General features: G+C 43.2%; 1 protein-coding gene across 1 annotated transcript; it reads left to right on the top strand.

Annotated features, from left to right (window-relative positions):
* Nucleotides 1-1,021: 1,021 nt before the first annotated feature.
* LOC139159659 (zinc finger protein 708-like) lies at nt 1,022-15,087 on the top strand. The gene is made up of 7 exons (XM_070736976.1): nt 1,022-1,908; nt 3,682-3,954; nt 5,768-5,906; nt 6,005-6,081; nt 7,723-7,849; nt 9,826-11,511; nt 13,718-15,087. The coding sequence occupies exons 1-7, from the start codon at nt 1,270-1,272 to the stop codon at nt 13,738-13,740; spliced, it is 2,964 nt and encodes a 987-aa protein (XP_070593077.1). The 5' UTR covers nt 1,022-1,269; the 3' UTR covers nt 13,741-15,087.
* Nucleotides 15,088-20,475: the final 5,388 nt, after the last annotated feature.

The following is a 20,475-nucleotide window of genomic DNA, read 5'->3' as shown; positions in this document are numbered from 1 at the left end:
CCAATCATAAAAATACTTCCAAATTTTATAATAGTTGATGTCTTCTTTGTTTCTTAATTTTAGCGTTAATGCCAGATGAAGGAAATATTATATATTAATTCCAGGAAATGGAGCTATATCTTATTGATAATAAGACCAGAAAAAGATTTACGGTAGTTTTTTTCTCCTCACAAAGTATAAAATAAGTATAAATTAATATACTGTTCTTAAGTGTTTGTTGTGATTAGGTTTTTTCTCTTTTGTTTTTTTTGTTTTTTTATTTATATATGTATATTTGTGTATTGTATTGTGCTTTTTTTGTATTGTATGTTATTTTTTTTTTTAATGAAGAAATTTAATAAAAATTATTTTAAAAATAATAATAATAACAGAGTTGGAAGGGATCTTGGAGGTCTTCTAGTCCAACCCCCTGCTTAGGCAGGAAACCCTACACTACTTCAGACAGATTATTATTATTATTATTATTATTATTAATAATAATAATAATATTTGTATGCCACCCCTCTCCGCTGATGCTTAAAAACTTCCAGTGTTCGGGCAATCACAACTTCTGGTGGCAAGCTGTTCCACTGATCAAGCCTTCTGACTGTCAGGAAATTTCTCCTTGAAACCTTCAAGAGGAAATTGGACGGCCATCTGTCTGAAGTGGTGTAGGGACTCCTGCTTGAGCCGGGGTTGTGGCGGCGATGGACTAGTTGACCTACAAGGTCCCTTCCAATTTTAATAATAAAGTGCTAACAGCTGACCATGTTCACAAGGCGACGCCTGGGGGCGCTCGGCTGAAGAGCGTATAAAGTGACCCCACTTCGCCAAGTCAGGGAAAAGGCGCGGACATTGAAGCCCCGCCTCTGGGGAGGAGACTTCTGGAAGGGAGGGGCCAGCAGTTGCTAGGAAGCTGGGGACACTCCATCAAAGGGGTTTGGGGGGGGGCAGCTACGGCGGGGAGGGGTGGTGTGTTCCGGGCGCTACCATACGAGGAGGGGTCACTCGGAGCGGGGCGCAGGCGTCGGGGCGATGGCGGCGTCGGGTATCTCCCCGGAGCAGCTGGCGAGCAGACTGGCCGAAGCGGAGCAGCTGCTGGCAGCGCGCGTCTCGGAGCCGGTCCAGGCCCGCTGGCGTTGGGCGGTGAAGCTGGACGAGCCGCCGGACCTGGAGCGCTTCTGCGGGCAGCTGAGCCAAGCCCGCCGCGGGCGCGAGACCCTGCTTGCCCGGAAGGCGGCGCTGTCGGAGGCTGAGCAGCAGCGTCTGCAGGCGCTGCTGCGGCTGGAGATGGCTCTCTTGCGCGGCATCCAAGCGCTGGCCGAGGGCGCAGAGTCGGCTACGACGGGACCGAGGCGCGGGAGGGAGCCGGGCGCGGCGGCGCTGAGGGCGGCTCTGGTGGGACTGGAGGCCGAGGGGGGAGCGGGCCTGCCCGGGGACGCCGCGCTCGCCCTGCGCTTCGCCCTGGAGGCGCTGCTGGAGAAGCGGCCGCGGGAGGCTGTCCGAGCGCTGCTGCGGGATGAAGGACCTGACCGGCCGAAGCAGCTGCTGCCTCTGATCCAGGCCCTGCGGGAGGAAGGCTGGGCCGAGCGAGGGGACGAGTTGCCCCTGCGGGAGCTGCGCCCCCTGCTGGAGAAGGCGCTGCGCCTTTTGCGCAAGGAGGAGGAGGCTCCCAATGGCACTTTCCCAAAAGTATCCTTGGATGGGTCAGAACTGGGGCAAGAGGTCCCTGCAGAGATCGCCCCCAAAGACCCCCATCAGGACCATTTTGCACCAGGAAAGATGGTCCCCACTGACTTAAAGTCTGGCCTTCCAAACCATGCCGGGTGCAGCCTGCAGGTGGAGAGGGAGGCACCCTCTTTGAAGGATGCTCCAGGGAGGAAAGCGGAAGACCTTGGGAACGTTACCTGGGAAACAACCGACGGGAAGGTGGGTACGCCGCTGAAGGAAAAATCCATTGTGTATAAAATAATTTAAGTTTTATAGAAACATAGAAGTCTGACGGCAGAAAAAGACCTCAAGGTCCATCTAGTCTGCCCTTATACTAATTCCTGTATTTTATCTTAGGATGGATATGTTTATCCCAGGCATGTTTAAATTCAGTTACTGTACTGTGGATTTAACAACCACGTCTGCTGGAAGTTTGTTCCAGGGATCTACTACTCTTTCAGTGAAATAATATTTTCTCATGTTACTTTTGATCTTTCCCCCAACTAACTTCAGATTGTGTCCCCTTGTTCTTGTGTTCACTTTCCTATTAAAAACACTTCCCTCCTGAACCTTATTTAACCCTTTAACATATTTAAATGTTTCGATCATGTCCCCGCTTTTCCTTCGGTCCTCCAGACTTATTTTAAGAATATCAGTATTTGCTGCCTGTAGTTTCTGTCTTTAACAAGATAAGGATTTCCTGTTTTTCCTTATCTTGCGAACTGTCATTTTGGGATCTGTTTTTAACAAGATAAATGTTTGCTGTTTAACAAGATAAATGTTTGCTGTTTACCCAATAAACCAGTGATTTTCAACCTTTTTGCGCCGCGGCACATTTCTTACATTTTAAAATCCTGGGGCACACCACCAACCAAAATGACACCCTAAGACACTTTCCTCTCTTTTTCCATCCCTATCTCCTCCCCACCCTTGTGTGTGTGTGTATACACACTCTTGAACCATTTCCAAAAACAGGTGAGGGCTGGGGTTTTTTTGTCTTTTATTCTTTGGGTGCTTTTTATCATATGCTTTAAATCAAGAGTCACTTCTCTCTCTCTCTTGTTTCTCTCTCTTGCCTCTCATTCTCTGTCTCAATCATTTTCTCATTTCTCTTTTTTTCTTCTCCTTTTTGCTCATTTCTCTCTCTCTCTTGCTTTCTCTCTTTCTCTCTCTCTCTTGCTTTCTCTCTCTCTCTAGCTCTTTCTCTCTCTGTTGCTTTCTTTCTCTCTTTCTCTTGCTTTCTCTCTCTCTTTCTCTCTTTCTTTCTCTCTCTCTCTTTCTTTCTCTCTCACTCTTTCTCTCTTTCTCTCTCTCTCTTGCTTTCTCTCTCTCTCTCTAGATCTTTCTCTCTCTGTTGCTTTCTTTCTCTCTCTTTCTCTTGCTTTCTCTCTCTCACTCTTTCTCTCTCTCTTTCTTTCTCTCTCTCTTTCTCTCTCTCTCACTCTTTCTCTCTTTCTCTCTTTCTCTCTCTCTTGCTTTCTGTCTCTCTCTCTAGCTCTTTCTCTCTCTGTTGCTTTCTTTCTCTCTCTTTCTCTTGCTTTCTCTCTCTCACTCTTTCTCTCTCTCTTTCTCTCTCTCTTTCTTTCTCTCTCTCTCTTTCTTTCTCTCTCACTCTTTCTCTCTCTCTCTCAGCAAAAAGTTGCGAGACTGGAATCTGAGCTTCCTTTTTCGCGGCACACCTGACCATGTCTCGGCACACTGGTTGAAAAACACTGCAATAAACATATAAGGCACTATTCATCTCCAGGAGAAAGAAACAGGATGTAGACCATATTTAGGCAAGGAATTCTGTGTACCCCTATGATAAGTTGAGGAATTCTATGTACCTTTGTGACTTGTAAAACCTATATAACTTGCTCTTTAGCTTCGGTGCAAGTGTCTCCTCCCTTATGAAGAGTACCCGCTTTGCAAACCGGGGTTTTTTGGTATACCCAGAGAGAATAAACATTTCTGTTCTCTTTGTCTCGTGTGAACTTTTTCATATAATTTCAGCGCACGCTGCCATCCAGCTTGTGGGACCAGGGCCCCCGGGAGATGTGCAGCCACCTCCACCGCCTTTGCCGACAGTGGCTTCAACCCGAGAAGAACACGAAGGGACAGATGCTGGACCTGGTGATCCTGGAGCGGTTCCTGGCTCTCCTGCCCCCAGAGATGGAGAGCTGGCTGCGGGAGTGTGGAGCAGAGACCAGTTCCCAGGCGGTGGCCCTGGCGGAAGCTTTCCTCCTGAGCCAGATGGAGGAAAAGAAGGAGAAGGCCCAATTTCAGGTGAGAGACCTTCAGCTGGCAAGCTTAAAGGGGGACATGGAAGAATAACCGTGTGTTGGGGGTCATCGCGGTTTTTCCTAATAATGTTTTGAAGGTTTTAATGAACTCAATCTGTCTAGTCTGGAGCAGTGTTTCCCAACCTTGGCAACTTAAAGATATTTGGACTTCAACTCCCAGAATTCCCCAGCCAGCAAATGCTGGATGGGGAATTCTGGGAGTTGAAGTCCAAATATCTTCAAGTTGCCAAGGTTGGGAAACACTGGTCTGGAGGACAGAAGGAAAAGGGGGGACGTGATCGAAACATTTAAATATGTCAAAGGGTTAAATAAGGTCCAGGAGGGAAGTGTTTTTAATAGGAAAGTGAACACAAGAACAAGGGGACACAATCTGAAGGTAGTTGGGGGAAAGATCAAAAGCAACATGAGAAAATATTATTTGACTGAAAGGGCGGCTAACAACAGTAAAAAACAATATAAACAAATCTAATATTAAAAGTAGTTTAAAAACCCCAATTTAAGAAACCAATCATGCATGCAAACATACCATGCATAAATTTTGTAAGCCTAGGGGGAAGGGAATATCTCAATTCCCCCATGCCTGACGACAGAGGTGGGTTTTAAGGAGCTTGCGAAAGGCAAGGAGGGTAGGGGCAACTCTGATATCTGGGGGGAGTTGATTCCAGAGAGTCGGGGCCGCCACAGAGAAGGCTCTTCCCCTGGGTCCTGCCAGACGACATTGTTTAGTTGACGGGACCCGGAGAAGGCCAACTCTGTGGGACCTAATCGGCCGCTGGGATTCGTGCGGCAGAAGGCGGTCCCGGAGATATTCTGGTCCGATACCATGAAGGGCTTTATAGGTCATAACCAACACTTTGAATTGTGACAGGAAACTGATCGGCAACCAATGCAGACTGCGGAGTGTTGGTGTGACATGGGCATATTTGTTGTGAGCCGCCCCGAGTTTTCGGAGAGGGGCGGCATACAAATCCAAATAATAAATAAATAAATAAATAAATAAATATTTACGGAAGCCCATGATAGCTCTCGCAGCTGCATTCTGCACGATCTGAAGTTTCCGAACACTCTTCAAAGGTAGCCCCATGTAGGGAGCATTACAGTAGTCGAACCTTGAGGTGATGAGGACATGAGTGACTGTGAGCAGTGACTCCCGGTCCAGATAGGGCCGCAACTGGTGCATCAGGCGGATGGGGATGATAAGGGCCTGGAAACTGATACATAGGAAGAGCGGTTGCAGGAACTGGGCATGACTAGTCTAGTGAAGAGAAGGACCAGTGGTGAAATGATAACTGCATTCCAATACTTGAGGGGCTGCCACAGAGAGGAAGGGGTTCAGGCTGTTTTCCAAAGCAGCAGAAGGCCAAACAAGGAATAATGAATGGAAGATGACCAGTGCGATATTCAACCTGAAAATAAGGAGGAACTTTCTGACAATGAGAGCGATCAACTAGTGCAGTGTTTCCCAACCTTGGCAACTTGAAGATATTTGGACTTCAATTCCCAGAATTCCCCAGCCAGCGAATGCTGGCTGGGGAATTCTGGGAGTTGAAGTCCAGATATCTTCAAGTTGCCAAGGTTGGGTAACACTGAAGTAGTGGAACAGTTTGTCTGCGGAAGTTGTGACAACATCAACACTTGAGACTTACAAAGGGAGATTGGACGGCCATTTGTCCGAAATGGTGTAGACTCCTGCTTGAGCAGGGGTTTGGACTAGATGACCTACAAGGTCCCTTCCAACTCTAATATCTAGTCTAATCCCTTCATTTCACCCCAATAAATTCTATTTGCTTCTCCAGGCCCTTCGTTTTCAGAGGCCTGCCTTAAAGTCTATTTCTGTGGAACCCACAGAGGAAAGAAGGGATCTTTCAGATCCTTCCCAGGAGTTGGTCTCCAGTGGGATCTTCCCTGAAGATCAAAGTCAAGACATCTTCTGCGGTAAGAGAACCTGGGGAGAAAACTCTTGCAATCTCGTTATTTTTGGGTCTTACTAACGGTGTTTCTTAAAATTCTGCTTGTGTCACTTTTACTCACAGAGAATGGAAGGTCCACATTCATAGGTTCTTCTCCTTTTTCTGACGGAGTTGAACAAACAGTCGAACCTCCAACTCAGGTATATTTATTTTATTTTTTACTTACTGGATTTGTGTGCTGCCCATTTCACCTAGAGCAGGGGTAGGCAAAGTTGGCTCTTCTATGACTTGTGGACTTCAACTCCCAGAATTCCTGAGCCAATCGTGCTAGCTCAAGAATTCTGAGAGTTGAAGTCCACATGTCATAGAAAAGCCAACTTTGCCTACCCCTGATCTAGAGTATCATAGGAGGAGAAATGTCAGGGACGAAATAGATTACAGGTAGTCCTCAACCTACGACCACGGAAGTCCGGAGGTGGGGTTTTGAGGATTTCCATGTTTTTGCGATGTTGCAATTTCGCTGCTGGGAAACCCCATCTCCGGTCTTCCATTGCCAGCAAAGCACCTGTTTATTCCCCTGCTGGGATTCCCCTGCAGCATCACAAAAACACGGAAGTCTGGAGGTGGGGTTTTCCATGGAGGGGAGCCTCAGGGAAATCCCAGCAGCGCAAAAACGGGCGCTTCGGCTGGCAAAAGGGGTGAATTTTGGGCTTGCATGCATTAATCGCTTTTCCACTGATTCCTATGGGAAACATTGTTTCGTCTTACAAACTTTTCACCTTACAAACCTCATCCCAGAACAAATTAAGTTCGTAAGACGAGGTATCACTGTATCTATGAGACCAAATGCCTGGTTTTTAAGTGAATTACAATGTTCATTAGAGAGAACCCACCTGAGGGTTGTCTCAGTTTGGTCCAGCAACAGTGAGAGGCTCCGCCCACTTACTCCAGATGCTTCTGCACAGAAGCATGTACGCGAGTGAGAGAGAGTGTAAACCGGGTTTTAGAATCCACTATTGTGTGAACACATTGTTTGTTATGGGAATGGTTTTGTCAAAAACTGAAATAAGTGCTGGTTTCTAATAAACACTATTATAAACTATGGTCACATGACTGCTAGATGCTACAAATAGCAGTAAATCCAGCCATGTTGCTGTGGGCCTGAAATATGGTCATGTGACCATTATCAGAAGAGTCTTTAGATCTGTTTCAGTCAAGTTTCAGTTTGTAATCATTGAGATCTAGAGATATTTATAAGTAGGCCTTGATTTACAACCTAAGTTACAATCGACCGGAAATAGGGGATCTATGACCCACATTTAAAGTTCCGTTACGTCCGTAAAATTCCGTAACGGAACTTTAAATGTGGGTCATAGATCCCCTTTTGAAGTTAGTTGGGGGAAAGATCAATATTATTTTACTGAAAGAGTAGTAGATCCTTGGAACAAACTTCCAGCAGACGTGGTTGGTAAATCCACAGTAACTGAATTTAAACATGCCTGGGATAAACATATATCCATTGTAAGATAAAATACAGGAAATAGTATAAGGGCAGACTAGATGGACCATGAGGTCTTTTCTGCCGTCAGTCTTCTATGTGTCTATTACAAACTGAAACTTGACTGAAACAGATCTAAAGACTCCTCTGATAATCTACTACTTCCATAAATCTTACTTCAGCCAAACACAGTGAATTCTTGACAGCTTTTTCACGTCAAATTTTTTTCCTTGTACAATGCGTCTTAACCCAGTGCAAATCTTTTTGCTTCAGGATTCTTGAATCAAATGGAGATAATTTTGCACATAACATTTGGTTGCTGATGGGGGTATGCCTGTTTCAGGTTCTGGTCTCTTTAGAGGAGGTGGCTGTATTTTTCTCCGAGGAGGAATGGTCTCGGCTAGATCCTGTTCAGAAAGATCTTCACAGAGAAGTCATGCTGGAGAACTCCAGAAACGTGGCCTTTTTGGGTAAGGCCCCCTGCCCTGCTCCCAGATGCTTAGAAGAAATACCTTATGAATAAGTAGAGCCAGTTATTTTTTCTCCTTTAAAAATTCATAAAATGATCTTTACCTGGCTTGGAACAGGAGAACTATCATCTTATAGTTTAAAAATTCATTTAACAACACTAGATGTACCTGTTGTTACTATGTCGACTCCTATTTCTGTATCCCAAATTCCTCCCTCTTTTCACCATATACTTGTTCTTTTCCCGGTTAATAGCAAGTATTTCAAGATAATCTGCACTTCTATTCTACTAGTTTTTCTCATCATTCCTATCACCCATTTCCTCCCATGTTGACTGTATGACTGTAACTTGTTGCTTATATCCTAAGATTTTTATTAATATTGCTTCTTCATTGCTTATTTGACCCCTATGACAATCATTAAGTGTCGTACCACATGATTCTTGACAAATGTATATTTTATTTTATGTACGCTGAGAGCATATGCACTGTTTTGTCGGGCTCTCTGGTAGAATCCTCCCAAAAATTCACAGGTACAAATTTCAGACACACACACGTTTGAAAATTCAAAACAATGTTCTTTATAATGAAAATTCACTTAAACCAAGCCCTCTTTTGGTTTAGCAAAGAGCACTCCTCTCCAAACAAACTGGTAATTTATACAAGTCTCTTATCAGTTCTGTGATACTTAGCTTGCAGCTGTGAGGCAATTCAAAGTCCTTCTTCTTTCACAAAGTGAAACACACTTTGCTCTGGTTTAGTTTCAAAGTGGGGAAAAATCAGCACACAAAAGGTCAAAGTCAGCAAAGCAGTCCCGAAACACAAGGATCAGATAATCCTCCACAATGGCCAAACCCACAGGCTGCTCTTTATAGCAGCCTCACTAATTACCACAGCCCCACCCAACCACAGGTGGCCTCATTTTCTTTGATAATAATCTCTCAGTTGTTGTTGCCTATGCATGGCTATCTACATGCGTGGCTGTATCATTAACTCTTGTTCTGAATCCAAGGAGGAGCTAGATAATTGATCTCCTTCTGAGCTGTCTGCCCCACTCTCCTCCTCCCTGTCACTCATGTCTTCTTGGTCAGAGAAGCCTTCATCAGCAGATTCCACCGGTGGTAAAACAGGCCTGCAGCATGTGGATGTCTCCCGCACATCCACAGTCCTTGGGGCAGGAGCTGGGCCAGAGCTAACCACAACATGCACCAAGACAAATTTCTTGTGTGTCCAATCACAGTAGTTAGCACAGCTCCTTGTTCCCATCCTCTCACTTCCCTATCTCTGCAATAAATATTACAAGCGTCTTCTCCCTGATTCCTCACTTTCTTAAACTGAATTTCAGCTGTGAGTAGTAAACAAAATTAATTTATTGAGTAAAATGTGTGACAGTGTAAATGTGCTCCTTTATTTAAATAAGTGGATTTTATGACCGTTTAAGAAACTCATAAAATAACAAGTGTTTTATTACTACATTGTGCAGTTACATAGAAACATAGAAACATGTTTCTATGTAACTGCACAATGCAATAATAAAACAGTGTAAATGTGCTCATTTATTTAAATATGTGGGTTTTGTGACCGTTTAAGAAACTCATAAAATAAGAAGTGTTCTATTATTACATTGTGCAGTTACATAGAAACATGTTTCTATGTAACTGCACAATGTAATAATAAAACAGTGTAAATGTGCTCATTTATTTAAATAAGTGGGTTTTGTGACCGTTTAAGAAACTCATAAAATAAGAAGTGTTTTATTATTACATTGTGCAGTTTTCTTCATATTACTGTTATAACAAAAGTCCAACTTTTGTAAGGCTTTGATAAGAGTATTTAATATTGGTCAGCAGAACCCCTGTCAAAACAGTGGAGAATCCTTGGCAGATAGATTTTCACTAGGAAATTTACCTCCTTTGTGAAGATCGAGAAGTTTGCTTCCTCTATCTTGCCTTATTTTTTGTTTATTCTTTTATCTTAAGGAAATAACGTTCAGGAGAACAAGAAAACCCTCCAAACATTCACGGATGAAGAGAGAAGAAATGAGTTTTTATACCCAATGGAGACAACAGAAAATGAAAAAAAATTGTCAAACAATGGAATTAAGAGGAGTTCAATTTCCCCATCCATTGAAATTCAAGACTTTCTTCCAAAAGGAAATCAGAAAGAAAATCCAAAAATGAAAAATGTGGAAACATTTGAAGAGAGCTTAGATTTATATGAACGTTACGCAATTCACATTAAAGAAGAGGATCTTGGTCAAGAGGTTGAAAAAAGGTGCAGTTGGACTTCTGCAATTTCTTTATGTGGAGAAGCCAAAACGAGAAATAAGTCATATAAAAGTACAGAGAATGGAAAACATTTAAGTGGGATCAGGTCTCTTGTTCCCAGTGAAAGGACTGGCATGGAGGGGAAACCTTATAAATGCATGGAATGTGGCAAGAGTTTCAGCCAGCGTGGGAATCTCAATTCCCATAAAAAAATTCACACAGAGGAAAAACTCTATAAATGTGATGAATGTGGAAAGAGCTTTACTCAGAAGGTCAATCTCAATTCCCATAAAATGATTCACACGGGGGAGAAGCCATATAAGTGTGAGGAGTGTGGAAAGAGCTTTACCCAAAACGTTCAGTTGACTTCACACCAGAGAATCCACACAGGGGAAAAGCCATACACATGCATGGAGTGTGGGAAAAACTTCAGGTGGAGCACTCAGCTTACTTCCCATCAAAGGATCCACACGGGAGAGAGACCCTATGAATGCATGGAGTGTGGGAAGACTTTCGGCGAAAGCAGCTCCCTTACTTTCCATAAGAGGATCCACACAGGGGAGAAACCGTATAACTGCGTGGAATGTGGAAAGAGCTTCAGCATGAGCAGTTCACTTACCTACCATAAGAGGATCCACACGGGGGAGAAGCCATATCAATGCTCGGAGTGTGGGAAGAGCTTTACGCAGAACATCCAACTTACCTCCCATAAAATGACCCACACGGGGGAGAAGCCGTACAAATGCGCCGAGTGTGGCAAAAGCTTCAATACAACCAGCAACCTTGCTTGTCACAAGAGAATCCACACCGGAGAGAAACCCTACAAGTGTATAGAGTGCGGAAAGAGTTTTACTCAAAATATCCAACTCACTTCCCACGTAAGGATTCACACGGGGGAGAAACCCTATGAGTGTAAAGAATGTGGAAAGAGCTTTACTCAAAAGATCCAACTGACCTCTCATAAAAGGATCCACACGGGAGAGAAACCATATAAGTGTAGGAAATGTGGAAAGAGCTTCCGTAATAATGGCTCCCTTACTCTTCATAAAAGGATCCACACTGGAGAGAAACCCTATACATGCGTGGAGTGTGGAAAGACCTTCAGCCGGGGCGGCCATTTGGCTTCCCATAAAACAATCCACACAGGAGAAAAACCACATAAATGCCTCAAGTGTGGGAAAAGTTTCCGTGAAAACACTTCTCTTACTATTCATAAAAGGATCCACACCGGGGAGAAGCCATATAAATGCTTGGAATGTGGAAAGAGGTTCCGTGAAAACGGATCCTTTACGTCCCACAAAAGGATCCACACAGGGGAGAGGCCATATAAATGCATGGAGTGTGGAAAGAGCTTCACGACCAGCAGTAATCTTACATCCCATTTGAGGATCCATTTAGGTATGAACGTATGTTTTTATACACATATATGTGTTCTGTTGAGCTCTCTGGTAGAATCCTCCCAAAAATGCACAGATACAATTTCAGACACACACACGTTTGAAAATTCAAAACAATGTTCTTTATACCAAAAATTCACTTAACCTAAGCCCTCTTTTGGGATAGCAAAGAGCACTTGTCTCCAAACAAACTGGTAATTTGTACAAGTCCCTTATTAGTTCTGTGATACTTAGCTTGCAGCTGTGAGGCAATTCACAGTCCTTCTTCTTTCACAAAGTGAAACATACTTTGCCCTGGTTTAGTTTCAAAGCGGGGAAAGATCAGCACACAAAAGGTCCAAGTCAGTAAAGCAGTCACGAAACACAACGATCAGATAATCCTCCACAATGGCCAAACCCACAAGCTGCTCTTTATAGCAGCCTCACTAATGACCACAGACCCACCCAACCACAGGTGGCCTCATTTTCTTTGATAATAATCTCTCAGTTGTTGCTGCCTATGCATCGCTCTCCGCATGCGTGGCTGTATCATTAACTCTTGTTCCGAATCCAAGGAGGAGCTAGATAATTGATCTCCTTCTGAGCTGTTTGCCACACTCTCCTCCTCCCTGTCACTCATGTCTTCTTGGTCAGAGGAGCCTTCATCATCAGATTCCACCGGAGGCAAAACAGGCCTGCAGCATGTGGATGTCTCCCGCACATCCACAGTCCTTGGGGCAGGAGCTGGGCCAGAGCTAACCACAACATATATGTATATGTGTATGTGTGTTTATGCATATAAAAAAGGCAGAGCTTGTGTTGCACAGTTATGAGTGCTCTGTTTGTTTTTAAAGTTTTGTCATTTTACAGTTCCAGCCATGTTCCATCAGTACAGTTCCAGCAATAAGAGAAAATCCTTTTTTCAGAAATTTAATAATAATAATAATAATAATAATAAAAAATTTATTGTCATTGTCAAAACAACGCATTGTCATTGGCAACGAAAGTCATGTGACACCCAGAGACCAGTCCCACCATTCTGCTGCACGAATCCCAGTGACCAGTTAGGTCCCACAGAGTGGGTCTTCTCCGGGTCCCGTCAACCAAACAATGTTGCTTGGCGGGACCCAGGGGAAGAGCCTTCTCTGTGGTGGCCCCGGCCCTCTGGAACCAACTCCCCCCCCGAGATTAGAATTGCCCCCACCCTCCTTGCCTTTCGTAAGCTGCTTAAAACCCACCTCTGCCGCCAGGCATGGGGGAACTGAGATACACTTTCCCCCTAGGCCTTTAAAATTTTATGCATGGTATGTCTGTATGTATGATTGGTTTTTATATAATGGGTTTTTAACTGTTTTTAGTATTGGATTATTGTTATATACTGTTTTATTACTGTTGTTAGCCGCCCCGAGTCTGCAGAGAGGGGCGGCATACAAATCCAATAAATAAATAAAATAAAATAAATAAAATCAGAATAGATAAATTTAAAAATGGAATAAAAAATAGAATAAAAAGTAGAATAAAATGTCCCACCCACTACAAATTCCCCACCCTGAACCACTCAGCCATCTACATGACAGACCGAGTAATATTGTCCAACAGTTCACTGATGGTGACCCTTTAGTTAGTTGTTAAGTGCGGGTATAGGTCTGTGATAAAAACTATTCAGGAAACGTGTGGTCCAAGTTCTAGTTGTTCTGTATCTTCTGCCAGAAGGCAACAGTTCAAAAAGATTGTAAGCAGGATGAGAAGAGTCTTTGAGAATGGTATGCACCTTCCTAGAACAGAGAGATGTGAAGATGTCATCCAGGGGCGGGTAGCTGGAGCCCAATGATGTTCTGGGCAGTTTTAATAATTTGGAGTTGAAAAGGCTTGGAATGTCCAGCTTTGCTTCAAAAACCAGTAGAACCACCATTTTATTCATCTTTGGATAGATTTGAAATGTGTGCTCATACAATTATTTATTTATTTATTTATTTATTTATTTATTTCTATTTATTTATTTATTTTGATTTGATTTTGATTTGAGTTTGGTTTGGTTTGATTTGATTTGATTTGATTTCCGCCCCTCTCCGCAGACTCGGGGCGGCTCACAACAATAACAAAACAGTGTACAATGAACAAATCTAATATTTTAAAAATATCTAAAAAATGTCAAAAAAATTAATATATTGTATCTTTGTAGTTTGTGTCTTACATTTCTAATGAGTTTTTTTCCTTTTTGCTCCAAGTAAGAAACATTGCAGGAGAATGAGAACAAAAAGAAGTCGAGCGTGTTTACATCGCAAATAATGAAACATGAAATGAAAGAAGAAAAATTTGGAAATCATGGGGAACAAGATAAAGAAAATGGAAATAAGGGATACCTTTCAAAGAGCATTGGCGGAGGTTCTTCATGTCTGAAGATATGGTCCAGACGTTGCTACTGATCTGATAATATCACAGAAGGGAAAGAAGAGAACTGACTTTTGCAGTTATTTTTCTGCAGGAATAAGAATCAAGCAGATATTAGACTTAGAGAGTGGAACTGAGGCCAGAGACAACTAGAATGGACAGATAGCAGGGAACAATTTTAGTCAACTGTTCTGCCGGGCTGTCTGGTAGGAGCCTCCCGAAAATTCAAGGGTACAAATTTCAGACACACACACACGTTTGAAAATTCAAAACAATGTCCTTTATCCCAAAAGTCAAAATAAACTAAGCACTCTTTTTGTATTGCAAAGAGCACTCGTCCCAAAACAACCGGGTAGTCTGTACAATTAACCTTAAGCAGTCATTAAGTACTTAGCTAGCAGCTGTGAAGAAACTTCACACCCCTTCTTCTTCCAACGAAGTAAGACACACACACACACACACGTTGCTCTGCTTTGGTTTTAAAGGCATGAAAAATCCAGAAAAAGATCAGATACACTTTCACAACGGCCAAACCCACACACTGCTATTTATAGCAGCAGCCCTAATTACTGGAGCCCCACCCAACCACAGGTGGCCTCATTTTATCTTGTAATAATCCTTCAGTTGTTGTCTCCTATGCATCACTCTACGCATGCGTGGATGTGTCATTAATTCTTGTTCAGAATCCAAGGATGATACAGATGATTGATCTCCTCCTGGGCTGTCTGCCAAACTCCCCTCTTCCCTGTCACTCATGCTTCCTTGGTCAGAGGAGGCTTCGTCGGCAGATTCCATCGGGAGCAAAACAGGCCTGCGGCATGTGGATGTCTCCCCCACATCCACCTGCACATTCCTTGGGGCAGGAGCTGGGCCAGAGCTAACCACAACAGTCAACAATCCTTTTTTAATTATTATTATTTTGTCCCAAAAATCAACCTGGAGAGAAACCAAACAAATGTTTGGTGTGTGGAAATTTGCTTCAGAAAGAATTATAGAATGTCCTTTATTCATGTGCAAAAGATCTTTCTTTTGAGCAGTCATAAGTGCCATTTCTGCCTTTCTGTAGTGTGATGAGAGCCAGAACCACATGTTAAAATAACATTGAAATACATTTTTAATAAAGTTTTTTTTCTCCATAATACATCCATACCTTAATTCATAACAAAATAGTTATACATTTCTATTTAATAAAACAAACCAAGATCCCAATCTGCACCTTTTATGCTTTTATAACCTGCCTGTTTTCCCCTTTATAACATATCCCTCCCTTCGTTCTATCTACTTTTTCTTTCTATCTATTTTTTTTAGACTTTTTAATGTAAAACTGTTATTTTAGATTTTAATTATTAGATTTGTTACCATGCATTGTTTTTGTCGGACCAGAATATCTCCGGGACCGCCTTCTGCCGCACGAATCCCAGTGACCGGTTAGGTCCCACAGGGTAGGCCTTCTCCGGGGCCTGTCGACTAAACAATGTCATTTGGCAGGGCTCAGGAGAAGAGCCTTCTCTGTGGTGGCCCCGACCCTCTGGAACCAGCTCCCCCCAGATATCAGAGTTGCCCCCACCCTCCTTGCCTTTCGCAAGCTCCTCAAAACCCACCTCTGTCGTCAGGCATAGGCTTATAGAATTTATACATGGTATGCTTGTTTTTATGATTGGTCTCTTAAATTGGGGTTTTTTAGATTACTTTTTAATATTAGATTTGTTACATTGTTTTCTTTATTGTTGTTAGCCGCCCCGACTCTTCGGAGAGGGGCGGCATACAAATCTAATAAATAAATAAATAAATAAAATCACTGTTGTGAGCCGCCCCGAGTCTACGGAGAGGGGCGGCATACAAATATAATAATAATAATAATAATAATAATAATAATAATAATAATAATAATAATACCTCTCCTCCCTCTACCTTCTCTCTCTTCCCACTTTCCTACTTCTCTCCCCTTTTCCCCTTCCTTCTCTACTTCCTTTTCTCCCTCTTAACCTTTCCCTGAATGTGTCTACTCATATTATAGTTAGCAGAATGGTAATTTATGTCCCTAAATACATTTAATTTTTGGTGCATCTCTTAAATTTGTTTTTTTCTTTTCCCTGTATCTACAGTGTTCCCTCGATTTTCGCAGGGGATGCATTCTGAGACTGCCCGCGAAAGTCGAATTTCTGCGAAGTAGAGATGCGGAAGTAAATACACTATTTTTGGCTATGAACAGTATCCCAAGCCTTCCCTTAACACTTTAAACTCCTAAAGTGCAATTTCCCATTCCCTTAGCAACCATTTAGATCATTACTCACCGTGTTTATTTATTAAAGTTTATTAAAAAAAATATTTATTAAAGTCGGACGAAAGTTTGGCAATGACATATGATGTCATCAGGCAGGAAAAACCATGGTATAGGGAAAAAACCCGCAAAGGTTTTTTTGTTTTTTTAAAAATAAATTTTATTAAGTTATATACATATTTAAAACACACATAAACAGATCATTAGGTTATTGGTTTGTGAGTACGATTGTAGGTTGTCTGTTAAGGACGATACAACATTTAATTCCATCCCACCCCCTGGCCCTGCTGCCTCTTTATTTATTTTATTTATTTAGATTTGTATGCCGCCCCTCTCCGCAGACTCTTTGCAGCATGTCTTATTATAAATTCACGGATAAGTATTTTTTAATTAATATTTTTGAAAAACTGTGGTAGAGACTTTTCACAAAGTTCGAACCCGCGAAAATCGAAGGAACACTGTATATCTATACATATATTTTATATTTTCCTAGGTATATTTACTACTATCATAATGCTGCCTCCTCAACTACCTAATTCCTTGTGTGCCCAATCACACTTGGCCAATAAAGAATTCTATTCTACTCTACTTTACTGTTACTTCTATATTGATTTTCTAAGAAATCATAAAATTTCCCCCTTATGTTATAATATTCAGAGGCTTCCTTATCTTTAATTTTTATGGTCAATCTGTTCATTTCTGCACAATTCAACATTTTTTTAATCGCCTCCCTTTCAGATAGGGTTTTTGTTGCTTTCCATTTTTGCGCAAATGCAATTCTAGCTGCTGTAATATAAGTGACTAAAGATGTATTTTCTTTATTAAATTTCTCTGGTAATATACTCACTAGGAATATCTCTGGTTTCAATTCTATACATCCATACATATATCTTCAGAAGAGAAGGATTTAGGGGTAGTGATTTCTGACAGTCTCAAAATGGGTGAACAGTGCAGTCAGGCGGTAGGGAAAGCAAGTAGGATGCTTGGCTGCATAGCTAGAGGTATAACAAGCAGGAAGAGGGAGATTATGATCCCGCTATATAGAGTGCTGGTGAGACCACATTTGGAATAATACTGTGTTCAGTTCTGGAGACCTCACCTACAAAAAGAGATTGACAAAATTGAACGGGTCCAAAGACGGGCTACGAAAATGGAAGGTCTTAAGCATAAAACGTATCAGGAAAGACTTAATGAACTCAATCTGTATAGTCTGGAGGACAGAAGGAAAAGGGGGGACATGATCGAAACATTTAAATATGTTAAAGGGTTAAATAAGGTCCAGGAGGGAAGTGTTTTTAATAGGAAAGTGAACACAAGGACAAGGAGACACAATCTGAAGTTAGTTGGGGGAAAGATCAGAAGCAACGTGAGAAAATATTATTTTACTGAAAGAGTAGTAGATCCTTGGAACAAACTTCCAGCATACGTGGTTGGTAAATCCACAGTAACTGAATTTAAACATGCCTGGGATAAACATATATCCATCCTAAGATAAAATACAGAAAATAGTATAAGGGCAGACTAGATGGACCATGAGGTCTTTTTCTGCCGTCAGTCTTCTATGTTTCTATACATTGTTTCAATATTTTTTCTATCCATATTTTAATTGACCTCCAATACACTTTGGCTTCAGTACATGTTCACCACATATAATAAAAATAACTTGGTAATTGCTGACATTTTGAACATTTCATAGATTTATCTTTAAACATTTTATACAAGTTTTCTTTATATGCTGTGACCATTGTCAGTTTATAATTTCTTTCCCAAAGCTGTTGCCATTTATCCAATTCTATAGTATGACCAAAATTCCTTGCCCATTTAATCATTGTTTCCTTCTGTTAATGTTTAGTTAACATTAAAATAGTTAAGGACACTTGTTGGGGTTAATTCCTGGTCAGGGCTTAATTACTGTCATTTTAGTCATATTGGAAACGAGATGTGACAAATGGTGAAAATAAATAAAAGGAATAATTTTGGGAAAGCCATTGGAGCCAGCCCTGAAGGTTTCAGAGTTGACATTGGCTTGAAAAGTGTTTTCTCAAAGAGTGCTCAGCCATGTTGCTGCTCAAATTGAATAAAAGCCATTGGTCTGTTCAATTTCAGCATTTTTATCACACCACATTTGCAGAAGTTTAGTTTTTAAAAATTGCCAAACTTAAAGAGCTATTGATAGATGAATAGCTTGAAATGAATGGGCTTCCCACAACTAACTACTGTACTCTTGACTTTTATTTTTGAAACTTTTCCCACAATCCACACATTCATATGGTTTATTTATTTTTATTTATTTTTATCAGGAGATCGCTGACCATTTCAATAGCTACTTCTGTTCAGTTTTCTCAAAAGACACCTTACAAAATAACACTATAGAGGGATATAGCATTGCTTCCAGCTGTACAGATTCAGCTCCAGTGATCTTAGAAGCCCATGTCTTAGAAGAATTTGAATGATTAAAGATAAATAAGGCAATGGGTCCAGATGGCATCCACCCCAGAGTTCTTAAAGAACCCAGATCTGTCATTGCTACCCCCCTGACTTTGTTTAATCAATCCCTGTTAACAGGAGATGTTCCTGAGGACTGGAGAATGGCCAGTGTTGTGCCTATCCACAAGAAGGGCAGTAGAGAAGAAGCTGGTAACTACAGGCCAGTTAGCTTGACATCAGTTATAATTAAAATGATGGAGACTCTATTCAAAAAGAGGATAAATCAGCACCTAAAAAACAATAACTTATTGGACCCAAATCAGCATGGCTTTACTGAAGGCAAATCATGTCAGACTAATCTCATTGATTTCTTTGACTATGTCACAAAGGTGTTGGATCAAGGTGGTGCCGTGGATATTGCCTATCTGGACTTCAGCAAAGCCTTTGATACAGTTCCACATAAAGAGCTGATAGATAAATTAGTGAAGATTGGACTTAATCCCTGGATAGTTCAGTGGATTTCAAGCTGGTTGAAGCATAGACATCAGAGAGTTATTGTTAATGGCGAGTATTCTGAGCAGAGACAGGTTACAAGCGGTGTGCCACAAGGGTCTGTTCTGGGTCCTATTCTTTTTAATATGTGAGTGACATAGGGGAAAGTTTGGTAAGGAAGGTTTGCCCATTTGCCGATGACTCTAAAGTGTGCAATAGGGTTGATATTCCTGGAGGGGTCTGTAATATGGTAAATGATTTAGCTTTACTAGATAAATGGTCAAAGCAATGGAAAATGCAGTTTAATGTTTCCAAATGTAAAATAATGCACTTGGGGAAAAGGAATCCTCAATCTGAGTATTGCATTGGCAGTTCTGTGTTAGCAAAAACTTCAGAAGAGAAGGATTTAGGGGTAGTGATTTCTGACAGTCTCAAAATGGGTGAGCAGTGAGGTCGGGCAGTACCGTGTTTCCCCGATAGTAAGGCAGTGTCTTACTATCTTTTTACCCCCAAAAGCCCCACTGTGTCTTACTTTGGGGGTATGTGTTATATTGTCCCGGGCACCAGGGCCGGCTCGTCTTCGGGCTTCGGCCCGGGCGAGGCCTCTTCTCCTCCGGGCGGGCGGCGTTAGGCGGCGTTGCGCGGCAGCCCGTCGGGCCCGGCCTCCATCCCTCCTGCGCCGTGGCGGGGCCGGTCCGTGATGCGCGTCCTGGGGGCGCCCGGCTGGCCGGCTCCGGAGGCTGCGGCTCTTCCCGCTGCTGCCCAATGACGAGGATGCCCCGTGCCCAGCCCGGCTACGGCAGCAGGCAGGCAGGCAGCCCCAGGCGCGGCGGGGAGAGCAAAGGCGGCTTCGGCCCGGGCGAGGCCTTTTCTCCTCCGGGCAGGCGGTGTTAGGCGGCGTTGCGCGGCAGGCGCGGCTGCCCGGAGGAGAAGAGGCCTCGCCCGGGCCAAAGCCGACTTTGCTCTCCCCGCCGCGCCTGGGGCTGCCTGCTCTCCCCGCCGGGCCGGGCCGAAGCCGCCTTTGGTCTCCCCGCCGCGCCTGGGGCTGCCTGCTGCCGTAGCCGGGCTGGGCGCGGGGCATCCTTGGCGTTGGGCAGCAGGCAGGCAGGCAGCCCCAGGCGCGGCGGGGAGAGCAAAGGCGGCTTCGGCCCGAGCGAGGCGTCTTCTCCTCCGGGCGGGCGGCGTTGCGTGGCAGGCGCGGCTGCCCGGAGGAGAAGAGGCCTCGCCCGGGCCGAAGCCGCCTTTGCTCTCCCCGCCGCGCCTCGGGCTGCCTGCCTGCCTGCTGCCCAACGCCGAGGATGCCCCGCGCCCAGCCCGGCTACGGCAGCAGGCAGCCCCAGGCGCGGCGGGGAGACCAAAGGCGGCTTCGGCCCGGGCGAGGCCTCTTCTCCTCCG

Source organism: Erythrolamprus reginae, chromosome 2, assembly GCF_031021105.1.
Source record: "Erythrolamprus reginae isolate rEryReg1 chromosome 2, rEryReg1.hap1, whole genome shotgun sequence".
NCBI classification, from domain to species: domain Eukaryota; kingdom Metazoa; phylum Chordata; class Lepidosauria; order Squamata; family Dipsadidae; genus Erythrolamprus; species Erythrolamprus reginae.
Note: the sequence above shows the minus strand (reverse complement) of the source record. Positions and strands in the feature narration are given on the sequence as shown.

What these genes read in the sequence shown, in the direction of transcription:
- LOC139159659 (XM_070736976.1), top strand. Translation starts at nt 1,270, where the DNA reads ATGGCTCTCTTGCGCGGCATCCAAGCGCTGGCCGAGGGCGCAGAGTCG. An exon ending in GGGAAACAACCGACGGGAAG is followed by an intron (nt 1,909 to 3,681) that starts GTGGGTACGCCG and finishes ATATAATTTCAG; the next exon opens with CGCACGCTGCCATCCAGCTT. An exon ending in AAGTCAAGACATCTTCTGCG is followed by an intron (nt 5,907 to 6,004) that starts GTAAGAGAACCT and finishes TTTTACTCACAG; the next exon opens with AGAATGGAAGGTCCACATTC.